Raw genomic sequence first — 14414 nt, 5'->3', positions numbered from 1 at the left:
GTTGAAGAATTGGTTAAAAAACGAAAATGCCATTGAAATACTACAGTATCGCTAGTTTGAGAGTATTTACCATCAGAGAAGGAAAGAAGGTATGTGCGAGAGTGAGTGTTTGTGCATATGTGTGTCTGGGGGCAGGAACAGAAGACATGGAGAAGAGCGCCAAAGTTACCAGCAGGATATTGGTGTTTCTTCTTCTCTGGTGGAGGGAGGATGAAGATGACAGCTGTAGTTTAAAACGTAGAGACCCTTCCCCTAGCAGAAACAGAATGATCCTTTTACCCCCTGCATCTTGAGGCCCCCTGGGTCTCTGCTAAGGTGAGGATGATGCTTCCTTTCCCTCTGCGTTGCTGTGTACGTGAACTTTCTTGCGAGGCAGTGGTGTACCGTAGTCCATATCATTCAGTGTTGTTATACACAGTATTTCATTAATTCCACACGTGTGCTGAATACATGTTACATACCAAACAGTGAGGTATATGATACAGCCCATAGGGTGTGAATTAGACCTTTTTCTGCAGAACTTGGTAGTCGTTAGATGTCAGTGGTTTGAGCTGTCTTCTGGCAGCATTCAAGAAAACATTTTTGAGTTTCTCGTTATTCTGGGTATGTGTGGGAACGCGCTGCAGGTAACCAGTACATAAAGGGATGTGTGCTTCTCCTCCCCCAGTGGTGCTGCACGGAAACAACCTGTTAGTGTTTGGAGGTACAGGCATCCCCTTTGGTGAGAGCAACGGCAATGACGTCCACGTCTGTAACGTGAAGTATAAGAGATGGGCTTTACTCAGCTGTCGGGGGAAGAAACCCAGTCGTATATATGGACAGGTACCAATCTGTGGCAGGTCATGCTGGATGTATTTGTTTGAATTTTTCTAGTTCTGGGGACAATGGCAGAATCTTTATATTACTACCAATTTTTTAAATGGAGAATAAATTCACTGTGGCCAATATTTGATTTTTCAGTTCTCATGTGAAATTGTAATTCATAAATCTGGTTGCTTGCTGCCTTCTTTTCTTTCCCTGTCCCCCCTCACTCTACTAATCCAATTTAGGATGGTGATCTAGACCTGTACGAAAGTTTCTTTCACTGTCAGGACCTCATCCCACCTCCACTCCCTCCCCCAGTGAAAGATTGGGCTACATATGGTGTGGGTCCTGTCATCTTTAGAGTGACAGGATTCTTTCAAGTGCTTTCTGACCCTAAGTAGCAGAGTAGGTGATCCCTGCATGTGGTTAAGAACGGAGCTAAAACGCGGATTATGTAGAGATTAGTTTCTAGTTAAGTTCCCGTACTTCAAACCTAGGTTTGAAGAGTTGTACGCAAAAAGATAGGGAGCAACTCACCGCACATGAGACACCCTTCAAGAGTAATGGGCTAAGATGGAAACAACCAGTCTTTGGCTTCTTCCTCAACTAGTTGGCATGAGTGCTGATAAATAGCTTCGGAGCTATGTGTAGAGGCACATACTGGATAACTCTGTACCCCTCCACAGGAGGCATTTAAGCTCTAAGTAATGACCGTGACTCTGAAGAAGAGTCTGATAGAAAACGTCACGTTTTGGGGACTGCCAACTCTAGATCTTACCTGAGGGATTCGGGTGGCTTGTTTTCATATCAGCTCCTTCTTGAGAGCATTTTTCTTCAGACTGCTGAGAAAGAGAAGCAGCGTTCAGTGGAAATGCGCATGTCCATGATCTATAGATTCTTCGGCTGGCCAGGACCCCCTAAGGGTCATCCGATCCCCTTGCCTGTCTAGGTCGAACTTGCTTTCCAGTTGAGCAAAGCTTTACCTTTCTAAAAAAAATCTCCATGTTCTGTAAAATCTTTAGTCCTTTAAGGGTCTGGTATTTTAGAAGGTTATAAGATATAAGTGAATTTCATACAACCTGATTTTGGGGTACCTAATAAGTGTACATTCTTTAATACAGTGTTAACGCGTCGGTCTGGTTCCCCTTTCCTCATTAGGCCATGGCTATCATCAATGGCTCCCTTTACGTCTTTGGAGGGACAACTGGCTATATTTACAGCACAGACCTGCACAAATTAGATCTTAATACCAGAGAGTGGACACAACTGAAACCAAACAACCTATCCTGTGATCTACCAGAAGAAAGGTGAGGTTCTAGGATTAGAGCAGATTTATTCTTTCTTGCTAAGATTTGACTTTTTTTCAGAATATCGGTAATGTGGTTTGAAGAAAACCCTTTAGCCTGGTTAAAATAGCTAACTGGCTGTTAGATCCCAGTTCAGCATTAAAGAAGGGCCTTCTGGTAAGGAAATGGTATTTCCCTTTCAACTATAGAATTTTTTTCATGTTATTTCCTCTTATATTTCAGTTTTCCTGTATTAGGAAGATAGTAACACTTTGAAGGGAAAACTAATAGTAACAATTTTAAACTAAATTTCATGTTAACAGGCAAAACAATTACTTTCTAGTTATTTCTTTATTTCCCTTCCTAACTTGCTTATTAGGATTCTTTGGCTCATTTGCTCGCAGCTGTGTCCTCAGTGCAGGCCACAGTGTGCCATGCCTACAGGGGTACTAAGTGAATGTCGATTGGATGGATGGATGATGGATGGAAGGGAAGAAGGAAGGGAGGGAGGGAGGGAAGGAGCAAAGATGGGTGGGGGGGTGTCATTCACTTTAAGTGCTCTATTAAACCCTCAAATATTATGATTCTCCCTAGTTGCCTTCTAGACAGCAGTCTTTGATCTTTTGCTTTTCTTTCCTAATAGTTCCCTCTTCTTAGAACTAAACTCACTGGAAAACTTAAGGACATCTTTTGTTCTCTAGTTTAAAAGCAAAGATAATAAACCATTTTTATTCATTCCGTTTAGACTAATCTAATATCTCTTTGTTGCCTTTAAACAAAATGGCATAAAGGTGCTAAAAAAGAATTTATTTTTATTGTAGTATGTTAGTGAGCTGACTATCACAGAACTACTATGAAAGGACTTGGGAAATGATGTACTGTTACTGGAATAATTTTGATGTAATTTCTGTTATCAGGGAAAGGAAGAAATAGATTGTTTCAAAGCATTTTCACATGGTTGCCTCATCATTTTAGGGACATATTGTAAGTTGTTTCAGCTTGTAGCTAGACTGCTTGGATAAAAGTTCTAGTAGGCGTTTCACATTATAGTCACAGTTCTGTGTAGCATAATTTGTCTGATATCTTTGTATCTGTTAAATAAGTTTCTTAATTTGAACACCCACAGTCTAGGGTTTCTAATTAAATGTAGGCAGATTACTTTTTAAATCTCTGTAATAATTTCCCCCCTTAGACAAAGTTATCACAAAAATATTATAGCAAATCTAGAAAATACAAATGAGAAAAATAAGAAAAACAAAATCTAAACTCAGAGGTAACCAGGGTCAACATTTTGGATGTAACCTTCTAATCATTTTCTTTGCATATTTGTGTAACTATAAATTTTTAATGGGATTATAGCCCATCTGCTCTTATATAACTGTGTTTGTGTGTGTTTTTTCAGTTAATGACACGAAACCAACGTCTCAATATCATTAATCATTCTCTATGCCTACGTTCTTATTGGTTGAATTATTAATTCAATGTGTATTCTGTAATTTATTTAACCAATTTACTATTATTAAATACTTAGGTTAGTTCTGATCATTTATTATTATAAATAATGATACAGTAAAAAGCCTTGCAGCTAAGTCTTAGGTAGATCATTTTTCCCTTAATTATAAATGTATTTTATTGTGTATTTCAGATACCGACATGAAATTGCACATGACGGGCAGAGGATTTACATCTTGGGAGGTGGCACTTCCTGGACAGCTTACTCCTTAAACAAGGTGTATTTTATAAAAGAGAGAGAAAGAGAGGGAGAAGGATAGAGAGAGGCGTATCTTACACTAAGCAAGATAATTCTGTTACTGTAGATATTTTAATTTTTGAAAAGGTTCTTCATCCACACCTATTTTGTATCACATGCTCTTTATAACATAAGATTGAACTCAGTGCCTCTCATGTGCTCTCCAGTCAACAGCTGCGTTATCACACACTGAAAATACTTTATGAAAATGATCCCCTGATGCTGGGTGAGGAAATGTGACTAAAAGGAAGGTACAGTAGGTTGAATGGAGCAACTAATTGGAATTAGAACCAGAATTCTCAGAATGTCACATCCCTGTCATCATCAATGCTGTCTGTCTAAAAAGAACAGGCTTTTTCAGGGCTACATGTCACTAACTTTAGGAAGCTGAGCTCTGAAGGGCTTTTCTTCATCCCTGTGGCATTTCCAAGTGCACACGTCCCAGGGGAAATCTACAGTAGGCTACAGAGCTCCTGGTCTGCTTCAGAACCTGAGTGGTCTTTTTGGACAAAACTGCATTCCCATGTTTTCTTACCAACACTTGCCTTTTTTTTTTTTAATCATAAAAATGATGGATGTTCATTGTAGAATATGTGGAGGTTTCAGAATTCCAAACTTTTTACTTCATTTTTCTGTGATTTTTAAATATTGAGATCATACATGTGCTTAATTTTCAACTGTTTCATTTAATGTTTTGTCTTATATTAGAATTAGCAAAGATCAGAGAAAAGCAAAAGAAAAGAAGACTTTTCAACCAAGAATAGATGTTTGTCCAGGCTGTTGTTAAAAATCCAGTTTTATAGCTAGCTAAAATTATTTGTGTGTATATCTTCTTTTTTTCTCTCTTTCCAGATCCATGCTTACAACCTTGAAACAAATGCATGGGAGGAAATTGCAACAAAACCCCATGAAAAAATAGGTAAATTTATAATATTGATTCATTTATCTTTGACAAATGTATTTTATCTTTTACTTGTTTTGGAAGGGAAAATTAATTTTATTGAGTTATATGACTAGTAAAATATCTGTTGAAGTGGTATTAGAAATTACTTGTAGTCCTTAACCCAATTATTATTCTTCCTCAGCAACTGAGCAGAGACTTTTAATAGGAATTGCTGCATTCTGTGGAAGTGGGGAAATGTGGGTGGGATAAGAAATAAGCACCTAAATCAAGATCTCCCTGTCTCTTTGTGGGTAAAAGGGCTGGGGAAATCCACTAGTAACCCCTGCCCCCCGCCACCCCACTTTGTTTCCCTGACGCCTTAACATGGTACTGTTACGAGACTTCTGATGGCTGTGTGTTAGTGTAAAATAAGAAGGGATTGGAAGGACTAATCGATGTTTGTTTAATGCAACAAAGGGACTTTTTCAGTGAGTTACTCATAGTATGTCTTTCGTTATAGCAGCATGATTCCCAGTCTTTCTGTGAATAATGGAATTTCTGTGTTTATGTGTTTGGCAGGTTTTCCTGCAGCCCGAAGATGTCACAGTTGTGTTCAAATAAAAAATGGTAAGGATTTTAAATAACTTTCTGGTTCCATTTTTGTAATTATGTATGCTGAGAATGTCTTATTTCTTAAGAATAGCTCCTTAAAAGAGGTATAACTTAGGGAAGAGTCTGTTCCTTGTAGTTTAAACTTGAAGGGAAATCCACAAAGTGATGCCTCTCTCAGCAGTTTTCATGAAGTAAACTAGTATGGTGTTTGGGTTCCTTTAGTTATCAGAGAACTCAAAAATTGGCAATAAATAAGCTTTTATTGGCTTACCTGATCTTTCAGCATCCCGCCCCCAACAGATTTCTGTGGTTATGGTGGGGAATACTAATAATCCTGACCTACAGTAGAGACCTCAGTGGACATTGTATTAAAATTGTACTAAGTCCTTCAGAGTGTTATTTCATAAAGTTGATTCTCTTCTCTGTGTGATACCAAATAGGATTCTGAGCTCACTCTTTGGCTATATTACAACAAAGGCATTGTATGGCTGCAGAAAGCGGCTGCAGCGACTTTATCTACGTGTAATTAATGACTCCTCTTTGTGTAACCTTCCTGTCTTTTAATTTACAGCTTATTTTATAGTTTGATATAGTGCCTTACGTTTTTTTCTGGGAGGAAGTTGTGTATAAATGAGTTTGATAGCCTATGTCCTTTCAGCAGCTTAGTTCAGATTTTCCTAGGATTATGCTGCCATCTCTAGTACAGAGGTTCTTTTTATTCTGCTTGTGCTTTTGGGATAAGATTTATAGCATTGTTCAGCTTTGCCTTTCTAAGAATGGAGCTGTACTCTTCTTGAATCCTAGCCAACAAGGTTTCCAGTGTATTTTATAGTTTAATTAAGTATTGACTGGAACTTGATCTAGACCTGAATTCTGACATCTGTTCATTTGATTCTTTGAGGCCAGGCCCCATCCAGACGGAATTCAGCCTCAGTTCTGGGCATTTAGTTGGAAGGTTCACATAGTCTTTGTTACAAGTTTTCTAATTAGTTATAACTTAACTGATGTTAGAAAAACAAAACAAAAAAATAACAAAACCTTTGATTTTGGGAAGGTTTTATTTCTGACAAAAATAGCCACACGGATCAAATGGGGCTTCAAATTGTCCTCTTTGGGCTGAAGAAAGCTTGGCAGAGTCTCTTTTGTGCCCCCAAACTGAGCTTTGCAGCAAACTTTTCTCCTCAGGTTAACTGTCTGCACAGAGAACGTTTGTCTCTATGGGCAGGTAAATATCTATCCTTTCCCAGACGTTATTTAAGAGATCACAAACTGGTGGCTTGCAGATGTGTTTTGTTTGGCTCATATGTGTATTAAAATTTTTGCAATTAGTGGCTACCCCTTAAAAAATCAAAATGTTTCCCTTTTTAAGAAATCCAGATTTGCAGCTTCTCTTGAAAGATTGCAGGAGGTGGCCATTGCTGAGCCTAAGTCCTGCATGGTATCAATCAGCGGAGCGGCGTCACCGTCTCCCCCTACAGAGCGTGTGCACTCCCGTTTGTTCCCTGCACCCCATTTGTCTATTTTCCCTGGACCTTCCTGCTCATTCACGTTCTGTGCCTGGCACCTCTATGTACTTAAATTTGAGAACCCAGATGTGAAGCCTCCTTAGAGGCTTGCACCCTTAGTGCTAGCAAAGAGCCCAAGTAATGTCCCAACTCTGTAGAGGGACAAGGCAGCAGCAGGGAGGCCCGCCCAGCTGAAGGCCTCTATGGAATGGGAGAGTCCACTGAACCGGGCCCAGGTCAGCGAGGCGTGTGAGCTACTACGGAACATGCTGTGGCCATGGCTCATTGCCTTTGTGTGATCTTGGCTTTCTCTTTTCTCGATAGATGTGTTTATTTGTGGGGGCTATAATGGAGAAGTGATCCTGGGAGATATCTGGAAGTTGAATCTGCAGACTTTTCAGTGGGTAAAGCTCCCAGCTACCATGCCAGAGCCTGTGTATTTTCACTGTGCAGCTGTTACACCAGTAAGTTTTCATTTTCATCTCTTCCTTACATAGTTGGAGATGCTAAGGAAATCTTAGGGATATTATTAGCAAGAAAAAAAAAGATCCTGATATTAGCAAACCTTGGATGAAGAACGTGTTGTTTAAAACTGTCTCCCAAAGCTAGCTCTTGTGAAAAGAGGAGAGGAAAAAAACGTCCTATGCAAGTATAAAAGAGCAGCATAAATGTAAAAGGCCCTGGTAGTGATGTCAAGGGGCTTTCCTGCAAGGCTAGGAGAGTTTTATCCCAGGATGCCACGGTCATAAAGATCCTACTAGTTTTTTGACTGCAAAGATCTTGATTTTCCTCTCTGTATTCCCCATGTTTGGTACAATGGATACTTAATACAGTCTTACTTTAATGCTTGTTGAAGTGAAAAAAAGAATCTATAAATTTTGCCTTAGGAATGCATTCATTATTTAAATCAGTCTTGATCCCTGCACTCTGTTGGGATCAGTGAGAAATTCTTTGTTTCACCTCATTGCAGTTCAGCTTACTGTGAAGTTTTTTGCTGTATCTTCAGCTTAAGGATCTGTATGTCTCCCATTTGATTTGATCGTCTTTGACTGCCATTTGTTCATAGGCTGGTTGCATGTATATTCACGGAGGAGTGGTGAACATCCACGAAAACAAACGGACTGGGTCCTTGTTTAAGATCTGGCTGGTGGTACCTAGCCTGCTGGAACTGGCATGGGAGAAGCTGCTTGCGGCCTTCCCCAACCTAGCAAACCTCTCCCGAACACAGCTTCTGCACCTTGGACTCACACAGGGACTCATCGAGCGCTTGAAATGAGCATTTCTGGACTGTTCACTGATACTGGAAATGTTAACTTAAAGAGACTCCTTTATTTATGGGCAGTGTAGAATGTGCTACAAAGAGGATTGGTTACCCTGATCAAGGCCTTATTCAGAAAATACATCAGATGCCTTTCTGTACATTGGTTCTAAGTTTATGGAATCTCACTTTCCCTTGTGCTTCTTTGCTTCTCTCCCTCCCGCGCCAACACACACGCACACAGGCACACACGCACACATGCACGCACATATTCACTCACTCATGTACGCCCTCATCCTTGATGGAGTTGAGGGAAAGTCTGAAAGTACCTTCATGTTATGAATCAAGATAAGATAACGAGTTTTTTAAAGGAACTCAACATACGACCCTGTCAGCCAGTGCGCTATAAATTAAAGCCACGTCATCAAGGAAAACAAGAATGAAATGAAAAAATTTTAAATCCTGCAACCACAAGACGTTTTGGGGATAGAACAAGAAGGCTAACCTTGAGAACCTTGCAGGCTACATGTACAGCTACATGTTTAACTTTACTATTTATTTTTAAAGAGACATCTAATTGAGGAGCTAGATCTAACGGCAGCAGGCGTCGACATCTTGCTGCGTAGGTACCCAAACCTAACTTTTGACTTTGGAGGAAAGTTAAGCAGCTCAGCAACTCTTGATTAGTGATTTCTTTTCTCATCCTCATGATGCCAGCAATAGTTAGAGTTGGCTTGTCAAAAGACTTACGTGTGTGTCGTAGTTGTGTTGTTTATTGTCGCTCTTAGAAATTATGACACCAAGAAAATTTCGAATCAAGAAACTTACGGTGGTCAGAGTCCTTCCTTCAGAGCAGTTTTGAAATTCTCCTAAGCTTATTAATGGTTTCCAGTATCTCTTTGACTTCTTACTTCTTCATGGGGAATTGCAGACCCTAAATATGTGGCACAAATGCCATGGGACATAAACGTAAGCTCGTGAGAGGCCAGAGAAGGGTGGGGCAGGGAGGGCTGCTGCTCTGGGCTGTGAGCTTTGACTGTCATGTTGACCCTTTCCTTCCAGAACTTGTTTCTTTTCTAACTCTGGGCCACGCGCCTGCCATTTTCTTAGGCGACAAGTTTTATCTCTAGAAAGCCAATTGGCCCTTGCTTATTCTCTTAGCTTTTTGCCTCCTTTTTTGTCTGCTTCAGCGTGCATGGTGCTGTGAGTAATTATCTAGTAAGGGGATAAAAGGTTTTGCAGGAAAAGCCACGGGTCATCCTTCCTGAAGAGCAAAGTATCATTTAACAAACTAACAGGAGGAAGGAATGAAACTTAGGATCATTCGCTTTTTGGTGTGAAATTTTTAGTCCTGGTTTGTTTTGTGTTGTTTTTTTAGTTCTAAAAAAGAAATGATCTAAACGCTCCGTGCTTCGCCATCAGGCTGCTAGAGTGGTTCAGGGAGTCGCCAGACCTGAGCATTGGAAGGCTACAGTGTATGTACTACAGGTGCTATGGGTGCACAGGGGGCAGTGCTGACCGTCCCATTGGTCACCTTGCAACAGGAGGCTCAGATGGGGATTTAGGACACGTTTTTCCTTTAAGTGCCTCTTTTTCACTTAGCTTTTAAAGTTACTCTTCTTTTTCCTTCGTCCCAGAAGGGATCGCTTTAGCTCATGTGTGGATTTCAAATCACCTTTGAGTTATGGCCCAAAAGTTACTATCCAGTGTTCATTTCTGGGAAAGAGAAAACCGTGGCCTCTAGATTTGGACTCCTAAATTCCAGGCCTTATTATAACATCCCATCCACGTTGGGTTGAGTTCATGGAGACTGTTCAGCAAGGTCTTGTAATAACCATTCATCTGTGAGTTTGGGTCCTTTTTGGGGGAATGAGGGGTGTGGGAGAGGCAGGAAAAGGAGCAACTCCCCTAGAAGTCCCACCCCCATCTTGCCATGACCAGCTCGTGTAGCATTTAACCTTTTACCATCCACTGCTGGGCTTGTTGCCGTGAGGAGTTGTCTCTAGCACAAGCCAGTCTGAGCAGCCCCATTAGTTCAAAGCACAGCTTTGCTGCCTGACTCCAGCCTGGTCTCTGGATTATTAATTCTGGAATATATCTAGAATTAAACAAGTCATGCTGCCTAGGGTGGCGAAAGGATTTTTGTCGTGGATTTATTTATGTAGGGATCAAAGACTGAATGCTCAGCCTGTGTGCTTCTCCTTCCATGGTTCTTGGGATATAAGCAGGTCTCCCGCTCTATGACACAAGAGAGCTAGGAAGAGTCTTGTTCAACCCACATGCTGTCATCCTTTTTAAAGCCTTCTGAGGGCGGTCTTCTTTGAGGTAGACTTTGGAGGCCCGACACCCAAGACCTTATGTTTGACGTTTTCATGAAAGTACATTTCCTTGGTCTAAAGTGTCTTCTTTTAACATAACACCAGTGAAAATGATGGAGTACGAGCAGCTCTGAGCGCGACAGAACAACACATTGTGCACATGCGCTGGACGCCAGATGAGACTGTGTGATGGCGTAAATGTCACTGACTAGGATGCCATGTAAGGGCTCACCAGGCGCTCCAGTACATGCATCACCAGTTTGTAAAGTTAGTCTTGGACTTGAACTCTGAATTCCCAACTCTGTTACTTGATTTAGGGACGTTGACGCCTGCTGCTTCTCAGCCTCTTTGAGGCCCCCCGAGCCATCTTACTGCAGTCCTATAAACTTAAGTGCAATATATAGAAACACATATGGGTATATGCAGATGATATATATAGGGAGGGTGTGACTGTAAAGCAGGTAGACTACTTTTGTGTATCTGTCTTGGGGAGGCCAGCTCAGTACTTTAGAGACAAACTATACCAAGAATTGAGATGTGATTGGCTGGCTGAAGCCAACTCTTAGTAAAGCTGGATTTTCAAGTCCGTGTTTTCTCACTCCATTTCTGGTTCCTTGAGTTTCTTAGAATTGAGACTTTCCCCGGTCATCTTTGTACTATCTCATGTTTGCATATCTTCCTACATTTCTTTGCCCAGGAACAAGGAAGTCTATCTGTGAGAGTTTTCTAAATGGAGAACTAAAATCTAATATTTAATACTATCTGTTCTCCCATGCATATACTAATTTATCTGTGAATGTCATACTTTATTAAATAAAGAAAATCATGCTTTCTTCATTTAATAAAGCATTTTCTACATTCTGGAAAAAAATCTATAAACCAATATAGAATAGATTGAAATTTTAACTGTTCTTCAGGGGTCAGACTGAAACCCTCTCCACTAGCAGAATCTTCTTTTTTCAGGGCCCTGGTGACATGATACAAAAATTTGCTCTAAACTATTCATGTCTGTTACATAGCTAGATTTTAAAATACAGTAAAAACATTAACTTTACTAAGCAAAAGGTATATTAACAGTGACCTCTGGTTACCCAGAGTAGCAAGACTAAAGCACAGATAATTGGAATCCACAGATAATCACCGTTTCTATCAAACCATTGATTCATATGTAGCTCTTTCTCTCTACCCCTTGCCCACAGGCACCTCCTCTCCAGTGGAGTGAGGCTAATGAGTAGTTAGAAATGGAAAAGGAAGACTCACGGAGGGGCTAGAAGCCAGCAGACCTGTAAGCAGCCTGACTAGCTGTAACTGGTCAACCTGCGGACAGCTGCAGATTGCTGACATTAGGACCCAGGGCTGGTGATCCCAACTTTAGCTGTTACTCCTCTGCTTGGACATAGTTTCCTGCCCTGAGTTCTAGTCCGTCTCTCCTCTAACCACCAAAGAACTCTTAGCACCTGTGGGAAGACAAAGCAGAGCATGACACACATGACGCCCGTCACTTGAACACATTTCTTTGGCTCTTAACAGATACTGCTTTCCTGCTGTTCTTGCAGGAGCCTCATTGTTTCCCTTTGAAATACCTTTTCCAGCCATATAGTAGCTTGGCACGCAGGAACGATGGAGTTATCCTCTAAGACTCTGTTGGTCTTAACTCTGTAAAACCGCTTTGTTTTTAGGTGGTCTTGCAGATGTTTAGAAAGGAGCACAGGTCCCTGAATTGCCTGCCTGCCAGCGCTCTGGTGTAGCACAAAAAGCCATTTTTCTTGTTCTTCATTGTTCGGCATTGAGCTCCGAGATGGAGGAGGGTTTATGGTCTCGTGACCACAAGCTCCAGAAACTAGTCACTTAGCTTGAACTGCTTTGTTTCCCCCAAATACCTTGGGACTCTAGGGGTGTTGGCAGGTCCTGAGGTGGGCTCCGTCGAGTTCCATAACCTCCGCATGCGTCACCACCAGAGCACGCCCCGCGGTGGCATCTCCCTTCTAAGGTCCTTAGATTCGGTGGAAAGCGACCTCTTCCCCTGTCTGGTGTTACGAAAAGAAGTTCTGAGTTGTGCTTCAAAAGTGGTGCCATCTTTTTAGTATAATTTTCATGGTTTTTTATTTTTTATTTTATTTTATTTTTTTTCCACTTTTTAGAAGTTTTTTAAAGGCCCTGCCTAGTCAGTGTACAGGGTGAGCCAGAGGCGGTTCCACCTTAGTAATTGCTGTTGTACTAGTTGCACATTTAGAATACAAAGGAGGCATCAGAAACACACTGACTTTCTCTAAAGCCACTTCCTTGTACAGAGTCTGAGCAGGGACACGTCCCTGTAAAGGCACCTGCTAATGAGGACTTTACTGGAAGAACCTAGGCAAGAAAGGGAAACCTCTCGCACATGCAGCCTCTGAGGGTGAGCCTGGGCGGGGCTCTTCGTACAGGGTATGCTTAGGCCACACATGATGCTTGCCTTACTATGAAGCTATTGCCACAGTTCTGTTAAATAGCGTGGAAGTCCTTTTGCAGTCTGGTGTGCATGCCGTATGATCAGGACAGCTTTTCCACCTTACCTGATTTCCTCCAAGCAGGTAGGAAATATAGTGAATTTACCCTAAGATGTCCAATCTGTATTTATGTACCTTGTCAGTGTTTTGCTGTTGGTTTTCTAAAACAGTCTGATCAATAAATCTTATCCAAGTCTGTTTGGTTCAAGGCCACCTTGATTGTCTGACAGTAATTTGTGTATGTGAGCTCACCTATGTAATCTAAGCAGCAATCCCACCCACCTCCACCACCTCCTTTATCCCCCACCAGGGCTCACTTTTCTCTGTAATATCCATCCCCACTCCCTGTGGGCTCCTTCTGTCTGCTCACCACCTGGAACTCCTGGACACACAGTAGTCCCCTCAACTGAACTCGGCTCCCTCAGGACGGCAACACGGATGTGGCTGTGGGGTAGGTCACACCCCCTTTTACTGCTCATCTCATATATTCCCCAAACTACCACTAGACAAGTTTGTAAGTATCAACACTTTTCTGAAGGTCAGAGGAGCTACTGAGAATTGAAAGGGAAAATGTGAACCTTCACATACAGAGTCATAAGATTATGATTCAAGGGAAAAGCCCCAGAAGGAGCAGAGACTTTCATCGCGGTCCTTTGGGGATGAAATCACAGTTCCTAGTTCTGGCTTTGCTCTTCCGGATGCTTTCCTCTCCAAAACCTCTACTTGGTCTCACTTCACCCTCTAAAGGATCCCTTTTCCCAGCAGTACTTTTCCCTGGTCTCTTAAGTCTGTAGTAGGTGTAGACACTCCCAAGTCTGGTCACTTTCAAGTGACCCTTCCAGAAATGCACACATGCCTCTTATTTTTGTTTCCATTGACAAACTGTTAGAGCAAATACACCTTCCCAGGTGTATTTGAGGTTACAAGATAAATCTACAAGGAGGAAAAGGTACAATTTCTATTCCATAATTAATTTCTAAGACTTCCCTACATTTATTATGCAGGGTGATTTTATTTCCTTTGGTTTATTTCTCTCATCTCTTCTAAAGTAAACTCCCCTCAGACATACCAGGAAAGGGAAATGGACCCTATGCCTTTTAGGCTGTAGACCAGCCAGAGCTTTGAAATGAACTCCTGTTTGTATCTGATTTGGCTCTTAAATAAGGCCCATCTCAGCTGGGGGAAAGGGTTTTGATGGCTTAGTAGGTTTGGGTGCTTTTGCTCTTCCCAGCTGTGTGTATAAAATTCTAGTTTGTTGAAATGCTGTTACTAAGCTGTTAGAACTGGACTGTACAACCATGTTCTCTTGCAGTGATTCTTCTGCAGTAATTGAGAAGAGAGGACATAGATAAAACCACCCCATTTCCATACTATCTTCAAAAGTGAGGCCCAGGTTCCAGACCAGCGCTAAACTATCGAGTTTTCTGCACTGACGGAAGTGTTCTATAATTTCACTGTTCAATATGTAGTAGCTACTAGCCACTGGCTACTGAGCACTTCAAATGTGGTTAG

The 14414-nt window shown here is 41.4% G+C and overlaps 1 protein-coding gene across 5 annotated transcripts in view; it reads left to right on the top strand.

Annotated features, from left to right (window-relative positions):
* Positions 1–13115, top strand: part of KLHDC10 (kelch domain containing 10) — a 50788-nt gene extending 37673 nt beyond the window's left edge. For all 5 annotated transcript variants that reach the window (XM_019751272.3, XM_019751286.3, XM_019751277.3 and 2 more), the window contains 7 exons: positions 668–822; positions 1963–2111; positions 3736–3820; positions 4693–4759; positions 5303–5350; positions 7165–7304; positions 7907–13115. In XM_019751272.3, the coding sequence (XP_019606831.1) occupies positions 668–822; positions 1963–2111; positions 3736–3820; positions 4693–4759; positions 5303–5350; positions 7165–7304; positions 7907–8116 (854 nt within the window). In that variant the 3' untranslated portion in view covers positions 8117–13115. The remainder of the gene's footprint in view (positions 1–667; positions 823–1962; positions 2112–3735; positions 3821–4692; positions 4760–5302; positions 5351–7164; positions 7305–7906) is intronic.
* The last annotated feature ends 1299 nt before the right edge of the window (positions 13116–14414 follow it).

This window comes from Rhinolophus sinicus, chromosome 8 (assembly GCF_057876585.1).
Source record: "Rhinolophus sinicus isolate RSI-liver-muscle chromosome 8, RSI-T2T, whole genome shotgun sequence".
In the NCBI taxonomy this organism is placed as follows: Eukaryota; Metazoa; Chordata; class Mammalia; order Chiroptera; family Rhinolophidae; genus Rhinolophus; species Rhinolophus sinicus.
The sequence above is the reverse complement of the archived record's forward strand: the minus strand, read 5'-3'. Positions and strand labels throughout refer to the sequence as shown.